Source organism: Trachypithecus francoisi, unplaced genomic scaffold (genome assembly GCF_009764315.1).
Source record: "Trachypithecus francoisi isolate TF-2019V2 unplaced genomic scaffold, Tfra_2.0 Lachesis_group2, whole genome shotgun sequence".
NCBI lineage: Eukaryota > Metazoa > Chordata > Mammalia > Primates > Cercopithecidae > Trachypithecus > Trachypithecus francoisi.
The window spans coordinates 154,332,280-154,352,039 of record NW_022681465.1 but is presented as its reverse complement, the minus strand read 5'-3'; the positions used below and the strand labels follow the sequence as shown (position 1 = coordinate 154,352,039).

The 19,760-nt window shown below is 38.5% G+C and overlaps 1 protein-coding gene across 13 annotated transcripts in view; it reads right to left on the bottom strand.

Annotated features, from left to right (window-relative positions):
- Positions 1-260: 260 nt before the first annotated feature.
- Positions 261-19,760, bottom strand: part of FAM13B (family with sequence similarity 13 member B) — a 111,618-nt gene continuing 92,118 nt past the window's right edge. For 6 of the 13 annotated variants that reach the window (XM_033181109.1, XM_033181108.1, XM_033181114.1 and 3 more), the window contains 11 exons: positions 19,037-19,102; positions 16,810-17,020; positions 15,994-16,123; positions 15,292-15,373; positions 11,326-11,555; positions 8,629-8,712; positions 8,303-8,398; positions 5,484-5,567; positions 5,228-5,391; positions 4,299-4,400; positions 261-2,722 (listed from right to left, as the gene is read on the bottom strand). In XM_033181109.1, coding sequence (XP_033037000.1) covers positions 2,599-2,722; positions 4,299-4,400; positions 5,228-5,391; positions 5,484-5,567; positions 8,303-8,398; positions 8,629-8,712; positions 11,326-11,555; positions 15,292-15,373; positions 15,994-16,123; positions 16,810-17,020; positions 19,037-19,102 — 1,373 coding nt within the window. In that variant the 3' untranslated portion in view covers positions 261-2,598. The remainder of the gene's footprint in view (positions 2,723-4,298; positions 4,401-5,227; positions 5,392-5,483; positions 5,568-8,302; positions 8,399-8,628; positions 8,713-11,325; positions 11,556-15,291; positions 15,374-15,993; positions 16,124-16,809; positions 17,021-19,036; positions 19,103-19,760) is intronic. The other 7 variants (XM_033181116.1, XM_033181110.1, XM_033181112.1 and 4 more) reach the window with 5 other exon arrangements.

The window sequence follows — 19,760 nt, the reverse complement described above, 5'->3', positions numbered from 1 at the left end:
TGTTCTTAATGGGATAATTCATTGTAACAAGAAATGCTAACTGTTCTATCTGCGGCTTCTCCCTAGATTTGCACAAGGGAATGAACAACGTGGCCCTTCCCTGCCTTCCCATTTCCCAGAGTTGTAACCAGCCAAATAGTTTAGTGACCCTGTTGTTCCCTACCATAGCCCCTAGGTGGGATCATTTAAACAAAGCCTAAGGGTGATGGAACACTTGAGGACTTTTTTTTCTTTAAGCCCAATGGAAAAACAAACATACATTTACAATGACTTAGAACTTTCGAGTTCTTTTATTACAAAAGTCTGTACAATGAAGTGCCAGACACAGCAATGCAATTATACTGGTGGACATATATATATCTATATATTATTTGTATATAGATATACAGTTTTTATTTGTACCAAAGTAAAACTATCACCAACTGCCTAATTCTACCAGCTACTGCTCAACTATGACACACAATACCGTCACAGAGCATAAGTGCTGCCATGCCACTTTTACATATTCTACTCACAGCCAAACATTAACATTGAATAACATCATGAAGCAGCTGTTAATTCTAAAATGAAACCAGTCAGGCCACTGACTTATAAAAATATGGTACTCATATAGATTTAGCATTATAAAGAAGGAATATATTATTTAAAACATTTAAATAGTGCATATGGACATTTTTGCATGTGGTATATAAAATAAAACATTCATATAAAATACACAGTGCACACAAAATTAGATGTTTGGATACACTCCTATCTGGAGACTGAAGGAAATTATCTGAAATGTACACTGCATGATGAATTCAAATAAAAATGATACATCTTTTGGCATTTTCAATTTCACTTTTCTAGGTATACATTATGAATAACCTAGTTGTATCAAAAGGAAACCACACAAAAAGGGCAGGATTTAGTGCTTTTCTTTATTCCCCAACTACACATTCACTACTAGGTATTCCCTCACCCTCCCCCCTCAAAAAAAGGCATTGCACACACGGGTGAAATGTGAAGTACTAGAACTGCTATTTATTATCAAACTACTTCATGTGCTTACTATGTAATAGTGCCAGAAGTCTGAGGTTCATGCTTCCCTCACCTTATTAAAAGATGTTGCAAAATTCCATTTTTGTATGGAACAAATTGTTAATATTAGCTAGTTAAGAAAACCATGCATGAGTCATTGCATGCAAAACATGGGTATAGTCAAGACAGTCATCAATCCAAAAAAGCACCAGAAAAAAAAAGTTAATTGCATGCAAAACATGGATATAGTCAAAGTGAGACAGTCATCAATCCAAAAAAGCACCAGGAAAAAAAAGTTAACACTTAGATTAAGCCTGACCCAAATCTGTTGTTGTACTGTTAGCACAAATGAAGTCACCATTCGGTAACAACGATTAACAGAATGATACCAGGAGAGTACCTGAAGAAAAGCCATGCAAAGCCAAAGAAAAAAAATATGCTAAGAATTTATGACAAGGGGCATACCACTACACATCCTGTAAACAGCTGCTTTAAACAGCATGTGATGACTGACCAAAGGGTGGTTCCTTAAGAGGGCGTTGTTGTTGTTGTTTTGGTATGGATTTTGCTCATTAAAACAGAAGGGGAAAAAAAAAGATAACCCCCTGAAGGTACATGTGAAAATGCAGTGGTATAGCCCTTGTTAAGAACAGATTTACTTTAGGCATAATGATTACTGATTTAGGCCCACTGATTGAACACACAAATCTGAGCACCATCAGAGTTCCTACATACTGACATGGCTATTTTCTCACATTATCTGGAGGTGGGTTGGGGAACAGCGCGGATCTGATCCAGACAAATCACACCATTGCCGGAGGATAAACAGTAACTCAGGAAACAGTAACTGAAGTCCCATAGGCAGCATGTGGTATGATTCAGTTCTGTGTGTGATGTGTGGTATGTGTTTTCAATATACTAAGCAAGGTCACTTTTTGGTCTACCAACTGTTATCTTCATCCAGGAGCTGTGTGACCACTGAATTGCAAAATTTTACTAACATACTACCTGTGAGAAGGTGTCACTTTGGGAATTAAACAGAAAGGTATTCCACAGTAGGACCTGAAATCTCAGTTTGATTTTGGTTTTCTAGGAAAACAGAGAACACAGTTGCATATGTGCACTTTTATAGGCTTTTCTTTCAAATTTTCAGTCATTCTGTAAGAAAAAGGCAACAGAAGAATTCAGTGTGAAGATTTTCCTCCAATTTTCTTCAGTAATGAGAAACAAAAAGTTGGTAATAACAAAAAGTTTGCATTTCCAAAGTTCTTGAAGTTGAAAGAATAAAATTCTAGTCTTTTGCTAAAAGGATGTATTTGTAGTACAAAACAATGAAGGAACCATGTTTGCTAAAGGTGGAGAGGACAGTCTGTGGTTAATATGGAACATCACTTATGCTCCCTTGAGAGGGCCTATTTTCTCTCCCATCATTTGTTTTGTTTACTGGCACCACAACCAAGTACAAAATGAGATTCTCTGAGTGCCTGACAAAATGAATTTAAGTACCAGCCAAGTACCCATGATGATAGCTTCAAGGAATACAACTGACTTATGATATGAATTTTCAAAGAACGTATTTTATATAGATTTTGAAGAATCTTGCTTGCTTATAAGAACTTCAAGAAGCCTAAGCTTGGCTTTAATTTTCTTGTACTCCCTGTACTCCTCAAGCACTGGAACACGATCCTCTTTCTGGGCATTCCTAGGGGAGAAAATAAAATTTGTAATGTTCTAAAAATCATTTGGAAAAAAAGATCCAAAAGTTGTCTTAATATGAGACATACTGTTACTAAATATAAGTTCAAATAAAAAGTTGTTCTGTAAAAAAAAAAAAGTTATTGGACTAATACCCTCATCCCCAAGGAACATTTCTAAAATTTTTGATGGACTTCTCTACTGATAGATTAAATGATGCTATATTTACAAATAATCAATATAGATAGATGTAGGAAACCCAATATTTTAGTAGGACATCCAGCGCTAGACTCTGCCAGGTCTGTGAATGTCTATTAAGTGTTGGAGGCTACAGTGGGTCATTTAATACATTTAGTTAACTGTGGCTCCAGTGAATTGAGATGTAAATTATCTTACCTGCAACAAGAACAATTTTCTAACTTTATAGTAATGACCCAATGCAATTCAGTTTAATCACTAAAGAATCAAACTATTCTAATTATAAGCAAAATTTTCTTCCAATAATACAATGAAATAGAAAACACTTGGAAAAATGCATTTCTGCACTTCAATTTTCTTTTTTTTTTTTTAAGATGGAGTCTTGCTCTGTCACCCAGGCTGGAGTGCAGTGACGCCATCTCAGCTCACTGCAAGCTCCGCCTCCTGGGTTCACGCCATTCTCCTGCCTCAGCCTCCGGAGTAGCTGAGACTACAGGCGCCCGCCACCACGTCCAGCTAATTTTTTTTTTATTTTTCGGTAGAGATGGGGTTTCACTGTGTTAGCCAGGATGGTCTTGATCTCCTGATCTCGTGATCCGCCCACCTCAGCCTCCCAAAGTGCTGGGATTACAGGCGTGAGCCACTGTGCCCAGCCCACTTCAGATTATTTTTAACCATATGTGCCAACCTATATAGGAGACTCACAAAGCAAAGGGAATTAGAGTACAGCTATTTTAGAATTTGTAGTATTAGCTATCAGCTTGGTAAGATAACCCAGCTACTTAGAAAAATGTTTTTCAGGCCTGAGATAACTGAACCCAAACTTCTGGCCACCATCAAAACTGGAATATTTTTTTCTTAGTTTTAAAAGAGCCCTTCCAAGTCATTGTGCATTACCTAGTTAGATAAAGGCACGTGCCATACTGTATTATAGGAGCCACATGCCTGGCACACTGTTACACACCTTGGAAATGGGCAGCCTCAACACACTGTATGAACACAATGGTCTCAGTATAAAATAAAAAATCCAAACTAGTTGAGGATACCACTCCTGTCATGGGATCCTTTCTAAAATAAGAGGTATCTCATTTCACAACCACTCCCAAAAGGGTAAGGATATAGAATTAAAGAATATAAAATCACTGCAATACAACAAGGCTCCCTAGGACAATCTGAAAATAGTTAATCAGATTTGTTTACACTAGCTGTGACTATTCCTGGCCATTAAAAGCAGGGCCTCTGAGCATAAAGGAATGTTTTAAAATCTTTCAGTGCTAGCATCCTATATGCACAATTTCTAACCCCACATATTCCATTATTTCAACATATGGTCAAGTTGTGAGTTAGAGGAGAAAGATGACTCAATTTTGTGATGCTCAACAAACCTTCCATTTTGTTGATAAAATGCTTCTTCAAATTCCCGCAACGTTTTGCGTAGTTTCTTTTTTTCAGCTCTGGCTTTCCAAAGTTGTTCCAGTAATTCAGGCCTAGAATTGAAATGGTAAGAAAATACTGAAGGGCACACTTGATTCATTATAGTCTTAAGAGAGGTTCTATTTCTGGCTGCAAATTAAAAGCGGCTGGGGAACTCTTAGCTCTACCAATGCCTAAGCTCCACTGCAAACCAATGAAATCAGAACAGCTGAAGGATTCAAGCATCAGTACTTTAAAATCTTCCCAGTGAAGTCAGGGCTCAGAACCAGTGACATATACCGTATCACCCAAAGGTAAACAAGTGGATATTGAACAAAAAGATCAACTCGCAACTAGTTCCTGTACTTTGTTATAAATCAACTGTAGGATTTTGTTTGTTTGCTTTTTTAGAGACAGAGTCTCATTCTGTCGCCCAGGCTGGAACACAGCGGTGCGACAGTGCCCTCAATATCCTCCAAACAGAGAATCAAGCGATCCTCTTGCCTCAGCCTCCCAAGTAGCTGGGACTACATATGTACGCCACCACCCCTGGCTAATTTTAAAAAATTTTTTATAGAGTCTGGGTCTATGTTGCCCAGGCTGGTCTTCTACTCCTGGCCTCAAAGGAATCCTCCTGCCTCAGCTTCAAAAAGTGCGAGAATTATAGGCATGCGCCACTGTGCCTGGCTAGATTTTTTTTTTAATTTTTGAAACACAGTGATGTTTTATTTAAAAATGGGAATGACAATAAATATTTGTAAATCACACTTAAAAAGCATGCATCCTTTGATAAATCTTGATTTATCTCCTATTAATTCCTTAATGCTCATTTAACATCAAATTTCTTGGCATATACATTTTATCAAAAAAATAGGCTAAAATCACAAATCAGCATACATACATAGAAGCTGCTCGAGAACTTGACAATCGGAGATCCAGAGCCAGTTTTTCTTGATTTTCTTCAACATCAGATTCAGAGTTTTCTAATGAAGACTGTACCTGTACTGCAGTTTTCAAGATATCACTTAACTCAGAGGACAGATTAACACCATCTTCTTCTTCTTCCTAAAAAGATATCCAAACAGAATCAAACATGCCTTGTCTTTGAACTTTTCCCTTAGGGAAGGGATCAGATAATTATTTCTTTAAAGGATTACCTTGATTTCTTCAAAAAAATGTGCAGTTTCTCCTTCTATGATTGGCTGTAACATCTGACCCCTTCTCTTTGTGGATGGAGATCCCTATAACAATCAATAATATAAATAGTTTTACATTTTAAGTATTCAGAGTGTCAAGTGAAGCTTCACTTCATTATGTTACGAATCTTCAATTTTATTTTCAAAATCTTAAACATTTGCTTTAAATATTTTTAGGAACTGCTTAAATTTATTTTTGCTTATATTTTTATTTATGCAGAAGGAAGATAATAATCTATGCCTAGGAAAGTCTAAAAGAGCTCATACAACAGATATTTAAAAAATTCTAAATGGGCCGGGCGTGGTGGGTAATGCCTGTAATCCCAACACTTTGAGAGGCCACGGCAGGCAGATCACAGGTAAGGAGATCGAGACCATCCTGGCTAACAGAGTAAAAGCCTGCCTCTACTAAAACTACAAAAAAATTAGCCAGGTGTGGTGGCGGGCACCTGTAGTCCCAGCTACTCAGGAGACTGAGGCAGGAGAATCACTTGAACCCCAGGAAGTGGAGGTTGCAGTGAGCAGAGATTGCGCCACCGCACTCCAGCCTGGGCAACAGAGCAAGACTCCGCCTAAAAAAAAAAAAAAAAAAAAATCTAAATGATAAGAACACATATATAGTTTAATTGGAAGCACTTTTCTTTTTAAAAATAGGTGTCAACTTTTTTGGTTTGAGGACCATTCTATACTTTTTTAAAAACAACTTTATTAAGATACAACTATGTATCATAAAATTCACCCTTTTAAAATGCGTAATTTGGTGGTTTTCAGTATATTTACCAAGTTGTGCAACTATCTCCACTAATTTCAGAACATTTCATTACCTCAGAAGAAACTCTGTACCCATTAGCTGTCACTCATTTGCCTTCTCCCCCTAGCCCCTGGTAACCACTAATCTAAATTCTGTCTCTATGGTCTTGCCTGTTCTAAATCTTTCATAAAGATGGGATCATATAATATGTGTCCCTTTGTGTCAGGCTTCTCTCATTCAGCTTGTTTCCAAGGTTCACTCATGTTGTGGCATCTATCATTATTTCATTGTTTTTTATGGCTGAAGAGTATTTTGGGTGTACGGGTTACCACATCTTATTTACCCATTCATCTGCTGACATTCGACTCAGCAATCCCATCACTAGGTATTAGTATCCAAAAGAAAACAAATCATTCTACCAAAAACAACACATGTAGTCACATGGTTATCCATAGCACTATTCACAATAGCAAAGTCATGAAATCAGGTGCCCATCAACAGTGGACTGGATAAAGAAAACGTGGTACATATACACCATAAAATATTATACAGCCATAAAAAAGAACAAAATTGGCAGGGCACAGTGGCTCATGCCCGTAATCCCAGCACTTTGGGAAGCTGAGGGAGATGGATGACAAGGTCAGGAGTTCAAGACTAGCCTGGCCAAGATGGTGAAATCCTGTCTCTACTAAAAAATTAGCTGGGCCTGGTGGCGGGTGCCTGTAATCCCAGTTACTCGGGAGGCAGAGGTGGAGAACTGCTTGAACCCGGGAGGCGGAGGTTGCGGTGAGCCAAGATCGCACCACTGAACTCCAGCCTGGGTGACAGAGCGAAACTCTATCTCAAAAACAAAAACAAAACAAACAAACAAAAAATCACGTCCTTTGGGATAACATGGATGCAGCTGGAGGCCATTATCCTAAGCAAAGTAACAAATGAACAGCAAACCAAATACTGAATGTGCTCATCTATAAGTGGGAGCTAAACATCAGGTACTCATGGACATAAAAAAAGGCAACAACACACAATGTGGACTACTGGGGGGAGGGGAGGGGGGGGGCAAGGAGTGAAAAACTGTTGTGCACTATGCTCAGTACCTAGGTGACAGGATTATTTGTACCCTAAACTTCAGCATCAAGCAATACACCCAGGTAATAAAACTGCACATATACCCCTTGAATCTAAAATAAAAGTTGGAAAAAAAAAAAGTCACCAGGCAGTCATCACCTACAGGAAGCCGCCGTGCAAGTAGCTATCCACATAAAAATAGCCTGAAAGCCACAGCAAACCAGAAAGTTCAATGAATTAATTCATAGGAAATCATGTAGAATGGGCTACATGCTGTTTTCTATTTGAACCCAAGACCAATCTATCTACAGTCATACTATCTAAAGGTTAATTTGAAGACAGCACTTAATCTGCATTTAAATACTACAGTTTTCATTTTTCTTTAAAAATGCACACAAATACCAATGAGCATTACATTAAGTGACTTTTTCTCATTAAAAAGATCAACTTATTTTAAAAGTCAGCTTATATCATTATGCAAATAAAAGGACATCATCATGGCCACCACAAAACTGATGCATTTTCAAAGACATGAATTTAAATAGAAATAAACTAGACACTCTGACATGAATTTAAATGGAAATAAACTAGAAACTCTGAATGAGTTTCCCATTCTGCTTCTGTCACTTACAAAGTAGATTAGGCACATCACTCACTGCCTAAGCCTCAGTTTCATCACCTCTGAAATGATGCTATCATATTCTACCTATTGTGATTTTACTTGTCAGAATTTAATGACATAAACATACATAAAAATGCTTACAAAATGCTTACAAAAGTGTCTGGGATATACTAAGCAGACACTATTAGTTTCCTACTTTAAAATCAGTAATCTCACCTTACAGTGACAATTATTTCTGTCTTGACTGTGTATTTCTCCAATATACCACAATAATAATTTTTTGGGGGAAGAGTACATCTTGATAAAATGAACTAGAGAATTACTGCTTATTTTACTTACAAGGACAGGAGTGATGCTAGCTCTTGTAAGCATTTGTTTTACAAGCCTGTATCTATCATAGAGAGGTTTAACAATATGCCTTTCTTCCTTGGTCACCTGAAGCAAGAAAAAAAAGAAACTGTCTAGTCATCACAAATCTAAAATGTCTAAAACATTAAACAATGACTTATTCCCCCAATTTCAAATTTTATATTAAATATATAGGCAATCCCCCAATTGCAGGAAATAATACTCAAAAAACAGCCCTGAAGAACGCAGGCCACAGAAGTGATTCATGTTCTTTTTTAAGACATAAAATCAAATCTTTTTAGCAAGAGAGATATTACCGGCCTTCCATGTTGACTTTCATAGTAAAGAAGACTTTTCTGAAGAGAAGCTTTCTCTTCTACCAAATGATCTTTGGTCATTTTCTGGAATTAAACAAAAAAAAATAACAAAATACAAAAAAACCCAAAAACAAAAACAAAAACAAAACCTCCACTGGCATCATTAATATTCTCCTCACTCCCACAATGTAAATAATTAGGTAGATAGGGCAGACCATCAACAGTCTAGCCCAGGCTAATAAAGCCTTTGCTTGCAGATTCGCAGGCAAATTTTTCAGTCTCCTGTACAATTTGCTCTTGTAATAAGTAGGTACCAACCCCTTTGATGGCTTTACATTTTATCTGAATAGATTATGAATACTGGCTTGGGTAAATTACCTAACCTCTTTGTATTCAATATCCTCATTTGTAAAATGGGAATACTTCGTTCTACCTTAAAGGGCTCTAATGAGGAATAAATGAGTTCTATGTAAAGTATTTGCAACACTGCCTACCTGGCACAGAGTAAACATAAATAACTGCTTGCTATTTCATTTAATGTTGTTGGCATTTTATTGGCATTGAGTAGGCACGCATGCGCATGCGCATACACACACAGGTTTTACAATACAATATTTATTCTAAACCATTAAGAAAATCTAGAAGCAGTATAGTGGAAAGATCCTAGAAAAAGCTCAACAATGTCCATTTGTGACCTCATACTTCTCTATTACCTCAGTTTTCCTTCATCTGGGTTAGCACATTCTTTACACTGCAATACTCTTCTCATAGCTTTTATAGTCTAATTAGTAGAGTAAGCAATGCTTCCCAAATTTATTTGTCCACAAACAAGCTCCACAGACAAATAAATATGGTAAGCCTTGCATCCTCTTACTAAATAAAACAAATTTGTCCCCTTCGTTCTACAGGATCAACTATTAACACCTGAACGTGTGTTCCACAGAATACCCTTTAACACTAGACCAAATAATCTCTCTACTTATTCCCAGGACTCATTAATACTACCCTGTTCTCTCATGAGAGTAAAATTTAAGATAAAAAAATTCACTGGATAACATCTTGCTATAACAAACATAACTTTAAAATTATATACATTCGGTAGAGGATAGCTGAATGTAATCTGTCAAACACTGATTTCAACCTCAAGCTTGAATCAGTCTTAAACCAGGGATAACACATTTGCATACAGTTGTGGGGGGATGGGGGAATATTTATTCTAACATAAAATTTCAAAAGGGCTTGATGCTGTGGTTCACACCTATAATCTCAGCAATTAAGGCCATGAGTTCGAGACCAGTCTAGGCAACATAGTGAGACACGATTTCTACCAAAAAAAAAATTTTTTTTTTTTTTTTTGAGATGAGGTCTCGCTGTGTTGCCCAGGCTTGAGTGCAGTGGTGCAATCCTGGCTCACTGCAACCTCCGTCTCCCAGGTTCAATCAATTCTTCTGCCTCGGTCTCTGGAGTAGCTGCATTACAGGCATGTGCCACCACAACCAGCTAATTTTTTTTGTACTTTTAGTAGAGATGGGGTTTCGTCATGCTGGCCAGGCTGGTCTCGAACTCTCGACCTCAGGTGATCCACCCACCTCAGCCTCCCAAAGTGCTGGGATTACAGGCACGAGCCACTGCACCCGGCCAAAAGAAATTTTTTTTAAGCAAAAGAAACGTTAAGAGGGGAAGAGATAAGAATAACTAATTCAGCTCTATTCAAGGGAAAGAAAGACTCCAATATTTGGATCATGAGAGAGATATACTCTGTTGTCAAAGTAAGAGTTCTGCATCAGGACTATTACTTAGATAAAAGTTCACCTGAGACCATCTACTCTCTCCATTCTCCAAGCAAATCTTATCCAATATAAGAATAGGTTGCCAAGTGCTAGGACTGCCCTAGGCACAGGCTTTACTAGGGAAGAATAATGGCACTTCAAAAAAAAAAAAAAATTCATTTAATCCTCATAACCATATCAAGTTAGTATTAATGGACATAATCACGTCCATATACATTACAGGATTGTTGAAGGGGCTGAGTGGCATAATGCATAAAATATAACCACCCAATGTCTGGCATAAGCTAGGAGGTCAACACATACAGCTATTAAGACACAAGGACAGGATTCAAGCTGAGGTCTGTAGGTCTGTTTCATGTTTTTGTTTTTGTTTTTGAGACAGGGTCTCATTCTGTCATCCAGGCTGGAGGCACAGCTCACTGTAGTCCTGATCTCCAGGGCTCCATCGATCCTCCCACCTCAGCCTTCCAAGGAACTGGAACTATAGGTGCATACCACCACATCCAGCTAATTTTTAAATTTTATTTGCAGAGACAGGGTCTCACTTTGTTGCTGAGGCTGGTCTCAAACTCCTGGGCTCAGGCAATTCTCCTGCCTGGACCTCTGAAATTGCTGGAATTAGAGGCATGAGCTACCTGTTTCGTGCTCTTTATACACTCATCTTGCCAACTGCCTCGAACACAAATGAACTCATCAGCATTCTAGTTTTTTCAGTTTTATTATGATTCAATTCCTGAAGTATTTGGCACTTCTGTTATGCTGATTAAAGCATGTTTCTGAATCTGCAAAGATGGGGAGCAGATTCAGGAAAATCAGACTACCCAGACATCTCTATCCTGCTATAGTAATTATTTTGTTTCAGGAATTCTAAAGGCTAATCTGGGCAAAAATCACAGCTCAAGATTACCTTGATATCTTCTGGAAGACACCTCTCAATACGTTTTTCTTTCAGTCTTTTAAGAATAAGTTCAAGGGTTGCTTCTTTAGATGGTTTCTTCTCCTTCTGAATGACCTTGGGTTCATCTTCATTCTCCTCATCTTCATGGTCTAGAGAAGAGCCAAAGCTTTTTGGAAGAGTGTTACTACGTGGACGTGTCTGAGGTACAAATTCTCCATCAGAATTTTTGTGTTTTGCATCTACATGTCAGAAATAAGGAGAGATCAATAATAATTGGTTTTAGCTTTGACCAGGTCAAAGAATAAGCAAGATACACAACAAGAAAGTACACATTAAAGCACAAAGACTTAGATATTTCAAAGCCAAATAAAACATTTAAGAAGCAAAAAACAGCAAGATAGCTATTCTAGGCCGGGCGTGGTGGCTCACACCTGTAATCCCAGAACTTTGAGAGGCTGAGGCAGAAGGACTGCTTGAGCCCAGGAGTTTGAGACTAGCCTGGACAACAGAGTGAGACCCCATCTCTACAAAAAATTTTTTAAATTAGCTGAGGCCGGGCATGGTGGCTCACACCTGTATCCCAGCACTTTGGGATGCCGAGGTGGGCGGATCACTTGAGGTCAAGAGCTCGAGACTAGCTCGGTCCACATGGCAAAACCCCGTCTCTAACAAAAATACAAAAGTTAGCCAGGTGTGGTAGCACATGCCTGTACATGGTAGCACACATCTGTAATCCCAGCTACTCATGAGGCTGAGGCAGGAGAATCACTTGAACCCGGGAGGCAGAGGTTGCAGTAAGCCAGTGTCACGCCAATGCACTCCAGCCTGGGTGAGAGAGTGAGACTCTGTCTCAAAAAAAAAAAAAAAAAGCTGAGCACGGTGGCACATGCCTGTAAGGTAAGTCCTAGCTACTTGGGAGGCTGGAGTGGGAAGACCACATTGAGCCTGGGAGGCTCACGCTACAGTCAACTGAGACTGTACCACTGCAATGCAGCCTGGGCAACAGAGTCAGACCTTGTCTTAAAAAAACACAAAAACAATAACAAAAAAAGAACAAGCTATTAATTTTATATCCATAGACAGCCTACTATTGAATAAAATGCTCTGATGGGCATGGGAGATACAGAAGAAAACAAAACAGACATGGTTCCTGTTCTCGTGGAGCATAAATTCAGGGAAGGAAAAACAATAACCAAATACTCAGATTAGTAAAATAACTTTAAAGAATGCTATGATCTATAAATAAAACAGGATGGAGTTGCAGTGCTAAAAGCAGTATAATTTGTGGAGGAACAACTACATTGGATGGGATTGACAAAGAAGACCTCTCTCAATAGTATCATCCTGGTAGAATATGGAATAAGGAGCTCGTCTAGCAAGGATTTACTGGAAGGGCATTTGTCCCCAGTGAGGCAATAGCCAGTGTGAAGGTCCTAAAGCTTGGCAAGTTTGAGGAACAGAAAAGAGATGAAAGTGATAAAATCGGCCAAGGACAGAGTGTGCAAGGCCTTGAAAGCCACAGTCACGAGTTTTGACTTTATTCTAGGTGGAAGCCCACTGAAGGGCTTGAAAAAGAGAGTAACATGACTTTTTATTTTTCTTTTTGAGACAGGGTCTTGCCCTGTCACCCCGGCTGGAATACAGTGGCACAAACAAGGTTCACTGCAGCCTTGACCTCCTGGGCCTAAGTGGTCCTCCTGCCTCAGCCTCCAAAGTAGCTGGGACCCAGGCTAACATGAATTTTTTTTTTTTTTGAGACGGAGTCTTGCTCTGTTGCCCGGGCTGGAGTGCAGTGGCTGGATCTTGGCTCACTGCAAGCTCTGCCTCCCAGGTTTACGCCATTCTCCCGCCTCAGCCTCCCGAGTAGCTGGGACTACAGGCGCCCGCCACCTCGCCTGGCTAGTTTTTTTTTGTATTTTTTAGTAGAGACGGGGTTTCACCGTGTTAGCCAGGATGGTCTTGATCTCCTGACCTCGTGATCCGTCCGTCTCGGCCTCCCAAAGTGCTGGGATTACAGGCTTGAGCCACCGCGCCCAGCCTGCTAACATGAATTTTTTAAAGATAAATCTAACTACCATGCAGCAGATGGACTACAGGGCAGTAAAAGTGAAAGAAAATGGGAAAATTATGAGGCCAATGCTAGACAATTTAATGGTATCAATTACTAATAAAATCAAGGTAATAATTTTCACTGATGACTAGAAATTGGCATTAAACATGGAAATCTTTAACAGAAGTACAGGGGAAAATTATGCGATACTCTAAAGAGGAGTTAAGAGACATTATCTTGGCCGGCCGTGGTGTCTCACGCCTGTAATCCCAGCACTGTGCGAGGCCAAGGCAGACAGATCGCTTGAGCCCAGGAGTTTGAGACCAGCCTGGGCAACATGGTGCAATGCCATCTCTACTAAGAATACAAAAAAATTAGCTGGGCATAGTGGCATGTGTCTGTAGTCCCAGGTACTCAGGAGGCTGAGGTGGGAGGATCACTTTAGCCCGGGAGGTGGAAGTTGCAATGAGCTAAGATCGTGCCACTGCACTCCACTCCTGAGCAACAGAGTAAAACCCTGTCTTAAAAAAAAAAAAAAGAGAGAGAGAGAGAGCCAGACTTTATCTTAACCACAAGAATATAAACTCCATGACGGTAGGGACTGTGTCTGTCTTGCTCACTGCTATATCTCTAGTTGTCTACAAAGTACTTAATACTTCAGAAATACTAAACACTTTACTGGGCCGGGCACGTGGCTCATACTTGTAATCCCAACACTTTGCAAGACCGAGGTGGGAGAATTGCTTAAGGCCAGAAGTTTGAGACCAATCCAGGCAACAAAGCAAGAATCCAACTCTACAAAATTTTAAAAAAATTACCTGGGTGTAGTAGTGCATGCCTGCAGTCCTAGCTACTCTGGAGGCTGAGGTGGAAGGATCACTTGAGCCCATCAGTTCAAGGCTGCAGTGAGCCATGACCGTGCCACCACACTCCAGCCTTGATGACAGAGCAAGATTCTGTCTCAAAAAAACAAAAAAATACATATTTTTTTATTTTTATAAGCCAGGTGCGGTGGCTCACACCTGTAATCCCAGCACTTTGGGAGGCTGAGGCAGGTGGATCGCTTGAGCCCAAGAGTTCGAGACTGGGCAACATGGCAAAACCCTGTCTCTACTAAATACTACAAAAATTAGCTGGGCTTGGTGGCATGCACCTGTAATCCCAGCTACTCGGGAGGCTGAGGCACAAGAATCACTTGAACCCAGGAGGCAGAGGTTGCAGTGAGCTGAGATGGCATCACTAAACTCCAGCCTGGGCAACAGAGTGAGACTCTGTCTCAAAAAAATAAGAAATAAAAATAAAAATAAAAACTTTATTGAGTAAATTTAAATGAATAAACCAAAGTGATGCTCCAGATAATAAACCCCTATTTTGCATAATTTTAAAAGTAATAATTAAAACACATACTCACTAAACATCCACAAAGTAAATATACTTCAACAATCACTATACTAGTTTGACACCTAGAAATGCAATGCCTGGTTTATCATTCAAGAGTTACAATTTAGTCTTTGTGGTATAAACGAGTCACTGTGATTAGACTTTCTTAGTCTTAGATGAAAATATCTACCAAAAAATCTTAATGAAATATCCACCACAACTCAAAGCTGCTTAATATTTGAAATATATTTCAGATAAACTTTATAACATCAGTTCACTTATGAATATACAATCTCAGGTATCTTTCAAAAAGACGTTACTAATAAAAACACAAAAAAGACATTTAAAATATAATACAGAACTACTGTACTATAACACAGTACTACAGTATGCAATTTTGACCCTAATAAAAGAAAAAAAGGTAACTCTCATTTTTGTCAAACAGTGCCCAAGATTTAAAATTATCAAAAGTTGTAATTCTCAGACATTAATATAAAAAAAAAATTTTTAACTGCAAATATATTACAAAATGGCACATAATGTACCTTTAATTTGCTTCCGCAGTTTTGTAAGCTCTGTCATCCATTTTAATACCTTTGGATTGGCAGCAATATCACTGTAGGAGGGCTGAAAAATTATGGAGCAGAATCACTGACACTTGTGATAAGCAATAGTTATGTTAATTTATGTCCAAATAGTATTTTACAGTTCCCACAGCAAAGACTACTCAATTCTCATTTCATCTTATTTTAATTAGATAGGGGAGGATATTATGTCAAGTTCTCCCAAGGTAAGGTCTAGTAACTGGCAGATTTGAATATGGGTCTTCTGACTCCAAGTATAGGACTCTTTCCATTTCACATGTTCTAACTATTAAAACTCTCTTTCCCTCCTCCACTTCATCCCTCACAAACTCCCTCTCCTCCCCACTTGGTACTTGTGGTTTTTTATAAGAGCAGAAATAGCAGTAACACGATTTGTCAATGTAAAAGTATTTGCTTTAAAAATTCTGAAAGCTGCTTTGCCAATGGAAATAAAAAGATGCCACGGTGCAAATGGCAAGAATACTGACCTGGAAGTCAGGAGACTGAGGAGTTATATAATCTCAGATCTACATGATCACTGTTCCTCTGGGCATCTCAGATTTGTTACCTTTCTCACACAGATCTAAACTAAGGCTCTTGAAAAACACTCCTCTAGGTTCTAATATTAGATTTAGCTCACTCTGGGGAATGCTACAGACCTACCTTGCTATTTCTTTCCCTTTCAAACTGTTCCTCAAATTGTCTGATTTTCTTCTGAAGTTTCTTGACCAACTGATAAGGTGTTCTGTCTTCTCTCTTTTCATCTTTTGAACTAAAGGATGATCTTCGAATTCTGAATTAAAACAAAAGGCCAACAGTTAGTTAAATTTTCAAGTACCAACACTGTATCTCTTAATGCCCTGACATAACACTATTAGCAATAAATCTTAAAGGTAAAAATAAGTCCCTAACACTAAAGGACAGGTAGTATAAAGAAACACTGTAATATTACAGACCACAAATTTAGCTAATACAAGTGGTGATGCAAACAGTTTGGAATCATTTAAAACTGGTTTGGACAAAGGCAGAAAATAAAAGGATACCTAGCAGCTCAGAGCTCTTGTAATTGTTCAAACTGCACAGCAAAGTTTTTGACATTCAGATCCATTTAAAGCTTTGATTAAAAAAGATTAGGAACTGCTCAGCACCACCTGCTGCTTCCTTTACAGAGCTCTGTATTTCAGCGATGAATACACAAATAAATGAATAATACACCATGAGAAAATGTCTATTTGTGAACAAACTTCAAACACTACACCTCAATGAACTCAGCAGGGTCAAAAAAAAAAAAGTTACAAAAACGTGCTCTATATCAGGGAGAAAGCTCTGAATTCTATGTCTAGAAGACTAAATCTCTTTTTTTTTTTTTTTTTTGAGATGGAGTGTCACTATTGAAGCCCATGCTGGAAGACTAAATATCTCAAAAGACTTGGGTATATAATAGGAATTGCCTCTTGTAAGTACATAAAAATCATATACCTAGTAAAAGACAGTGCTTTAGATGAGGAATCCAACTTTTCTGGATCATGTAGGAAACGTTGGCTTTGCCCAAAATCTAAACTGCGGTGTGATAATACTGGAGGACAGTCCTCTTCCAAGGGGTGATGATTCATTCTTCCAGCTTGTGGGGACAGCTGAGCTTCTCCAGACTCAGAGTCCTCCTGCCAAGACTTAAAAGCAGGAAATGGCTCTATAAAAAAACACAAAGAATAGTATCATGAGTCTCTTGATTCCACATGGGAAAAAAGTCACAAAATATCAGCTATGTGTTCCTTAAATCATACCATTACATAGCGTTTTATATATACATATATGTCTTCATAAAGCCTACTATAGTTTAAAATTATTCAAGCTTCAATTTTTAGCCCAGAGTTCTTTTTCTTTTTTTGAGATAAGGGCTCGCTCTGCTGCCCAGGCTGGAGTTCAGCATCATGATGGTGGCTCACTGCAGCCTCGACCTCCTAGGCTCAAGCAATCCTCCCACCTCAGCCTCCCAAGCAGCTGGGACTACAGGCGCTTGCTACTATGCCTGACTAATTTTCTTTTTTTGTTGTTGGCAGACACGAGGTCTCACTATGTTGGCCAGGCTGGTCTTGAACTCCTAGGCTCAAGTGATCCTCCCAATGTGCTGGGATTACAGGCATGAGCCACTGTGCCCAACCCAGAGTTCTATTTCCATATAAATTTAAATTTCTGAACCCAGTGGCAAAGCAAGAAAGGACACTGTCAAGCTCTTTAAACCCAATTTAATTCTAAAGATGTTATTTACTGTAATTCTGAACTTTTCTAAAGATGTTTTATTTACAAATGTTACTTTTCAAGTAGGGGAAAACTAGAAACAGCAAGAACTGAAGTTCTTTCTTAGAAATTTAACTTAAAAGCCAAATGATGCCAGGTGTATGACCTGTCCCTCACTGTCAAATAGTTATATTAAGACAAAGTGGGAGCTGCTCCCCATGTTACACAGAACACTCACCAAATGGAGCTCTCTGACTTTAGAAGAATTCTAACATTCCCAAAAGGAGGAGCTAATTCACCTGACAGCACCTGGCCTCTAACATTAAACTGTGATGGTTATCTTCTGTTACAGGATTCCTATGTATAATATATATTTTAATAATACCCAACAGTGTTACTAAGACAAAACTTAATAGCACTAGGCCTTCTTAAGCACATTTACTTTATAGCAGTTATCCTGTATGCCCTCAAATGAAAGCTATGTTAATACATTCAATGTCTTTGCAAATATAATATTTGATTACATACAGAACACATACAGACCATACACACAATCCACAAATATACCCCAAATACAAAATTAAGTAAAGGAGGGGGAAAAAAATTGCCATCTACACATTATCTTTTTATTTATTTATTTATTTATTTTGAGCTGGAGTCTCGCTCTGTCACCCAGGCTGGAGTGCAGTGGCGCGATCTTGACTCACTGCAACCTCTGCCTCCTGGGTTCAAGCGATTCTCCTGCCTCAGCCTCCCGAGTAGCTGATATTACAGGAGCCTGCTACCATGCCTGGCTAATATTTGTATTTTCAGTTGAGACGGGGTTTCACCATGTTGGCCAGGCTGGTTACGAACTCCTGACCTCAAGTGATCCGCCTGCCTCGGCCTCCCAAAGTGCTAGGATTACAAGCGTGAGCCACCATGCCCGGCAGCTTTTTAAATAACTACACTTAAAATTTTTTATGCTATTGGCTATTAGCAACAGTGAAAATGAATGCAAAGAGGGCTTGACAGTGTCAATATTCAAGAGTGATGTTTTCTTTTTCCTCACACAGTAGCTAAGATTGTGCTTTAGTAATTTAACTTTATGCATTAGCAATTTAGAGCATTACCTTTCCTTTCAAAATAATAAGAACATAATTTAGTTTGTTTTTGAAGCCCAGATCAATCTGAGAATTAAAAATTAGGTACAAAGCGTGCAATCCCACAATAAACCCAACAATAAAGTGATTTTCAAAGCAACCCTTGTACCTGTGTCCCAGCAAATAAGTAACTGGTAGTAAACATTTTATGAGAAATATCCTATTTTAAGAAAAGACAAAAGTAACAGCAATTTTTTCTGGGTTCACTTTGAACCCAGAACAGTTTTCCTAAGATATGGGGACAGCAGGAGAAGGGCTTAATAAAAAGACAAACAAAGTGAACCATAAAAAGGCAAAAAAACTAAACTATGGTGAACCATACTTACCCTCCCCATCTCTCTGCAGATGCATTGTTTTGAAATCAATGAGGGGAAAAGTGATAGGGCATGACGCTAATAAAATGGAAAAAATGGCAAAAAATACTAAAGTGAACACACGGCACAGTCAGAACAAACCATACACATAACACAAAGCAAAAGATACCAAAAACATTTCCCTAAAACCAGTTAGGCATTCTGTTCAAAAACTTTATTAAAAGAAATAACTACTAACTAGATTTTAACAAACATAAACATAACATTTCCATTTCAGCAAACAATGCAAAGAAGGGGGCGGGGAAACTCAAAGTAGCGCTATTAACTCAAACATAAAACTGAAGAAATGGAAATTCTTAAGCAGGCACTGTTTGAAGCTTTTCAGTATAAATGATTTCAAAGAAAAAAATCTCCCTTAGTTTGCTCTTTGAAAAAATTCTACTGCATTTCATTCCAGAGTTAGCAGGAGAGAATCTGAAGATGGTATCCACTTCCATTAAAAGTCAAAACTTTGTGAACAGCTGCTACAAATTCATACTGGTGACAGTCATGTGCTACCTGCTTGCTAACTACTGCATTCTGCTGACTATTTTTCTTATCCTTTGAGGAAAAAACAAAACAAAAACCATATACTTAGGAATAGTGACATAGGGCTCTATTTGGAGTCATCCCACTTCTCTACAAAGAGTCACATCAAACAAAGCATGTCTGATTCCGAGGTATCCAGGGTCTAAAG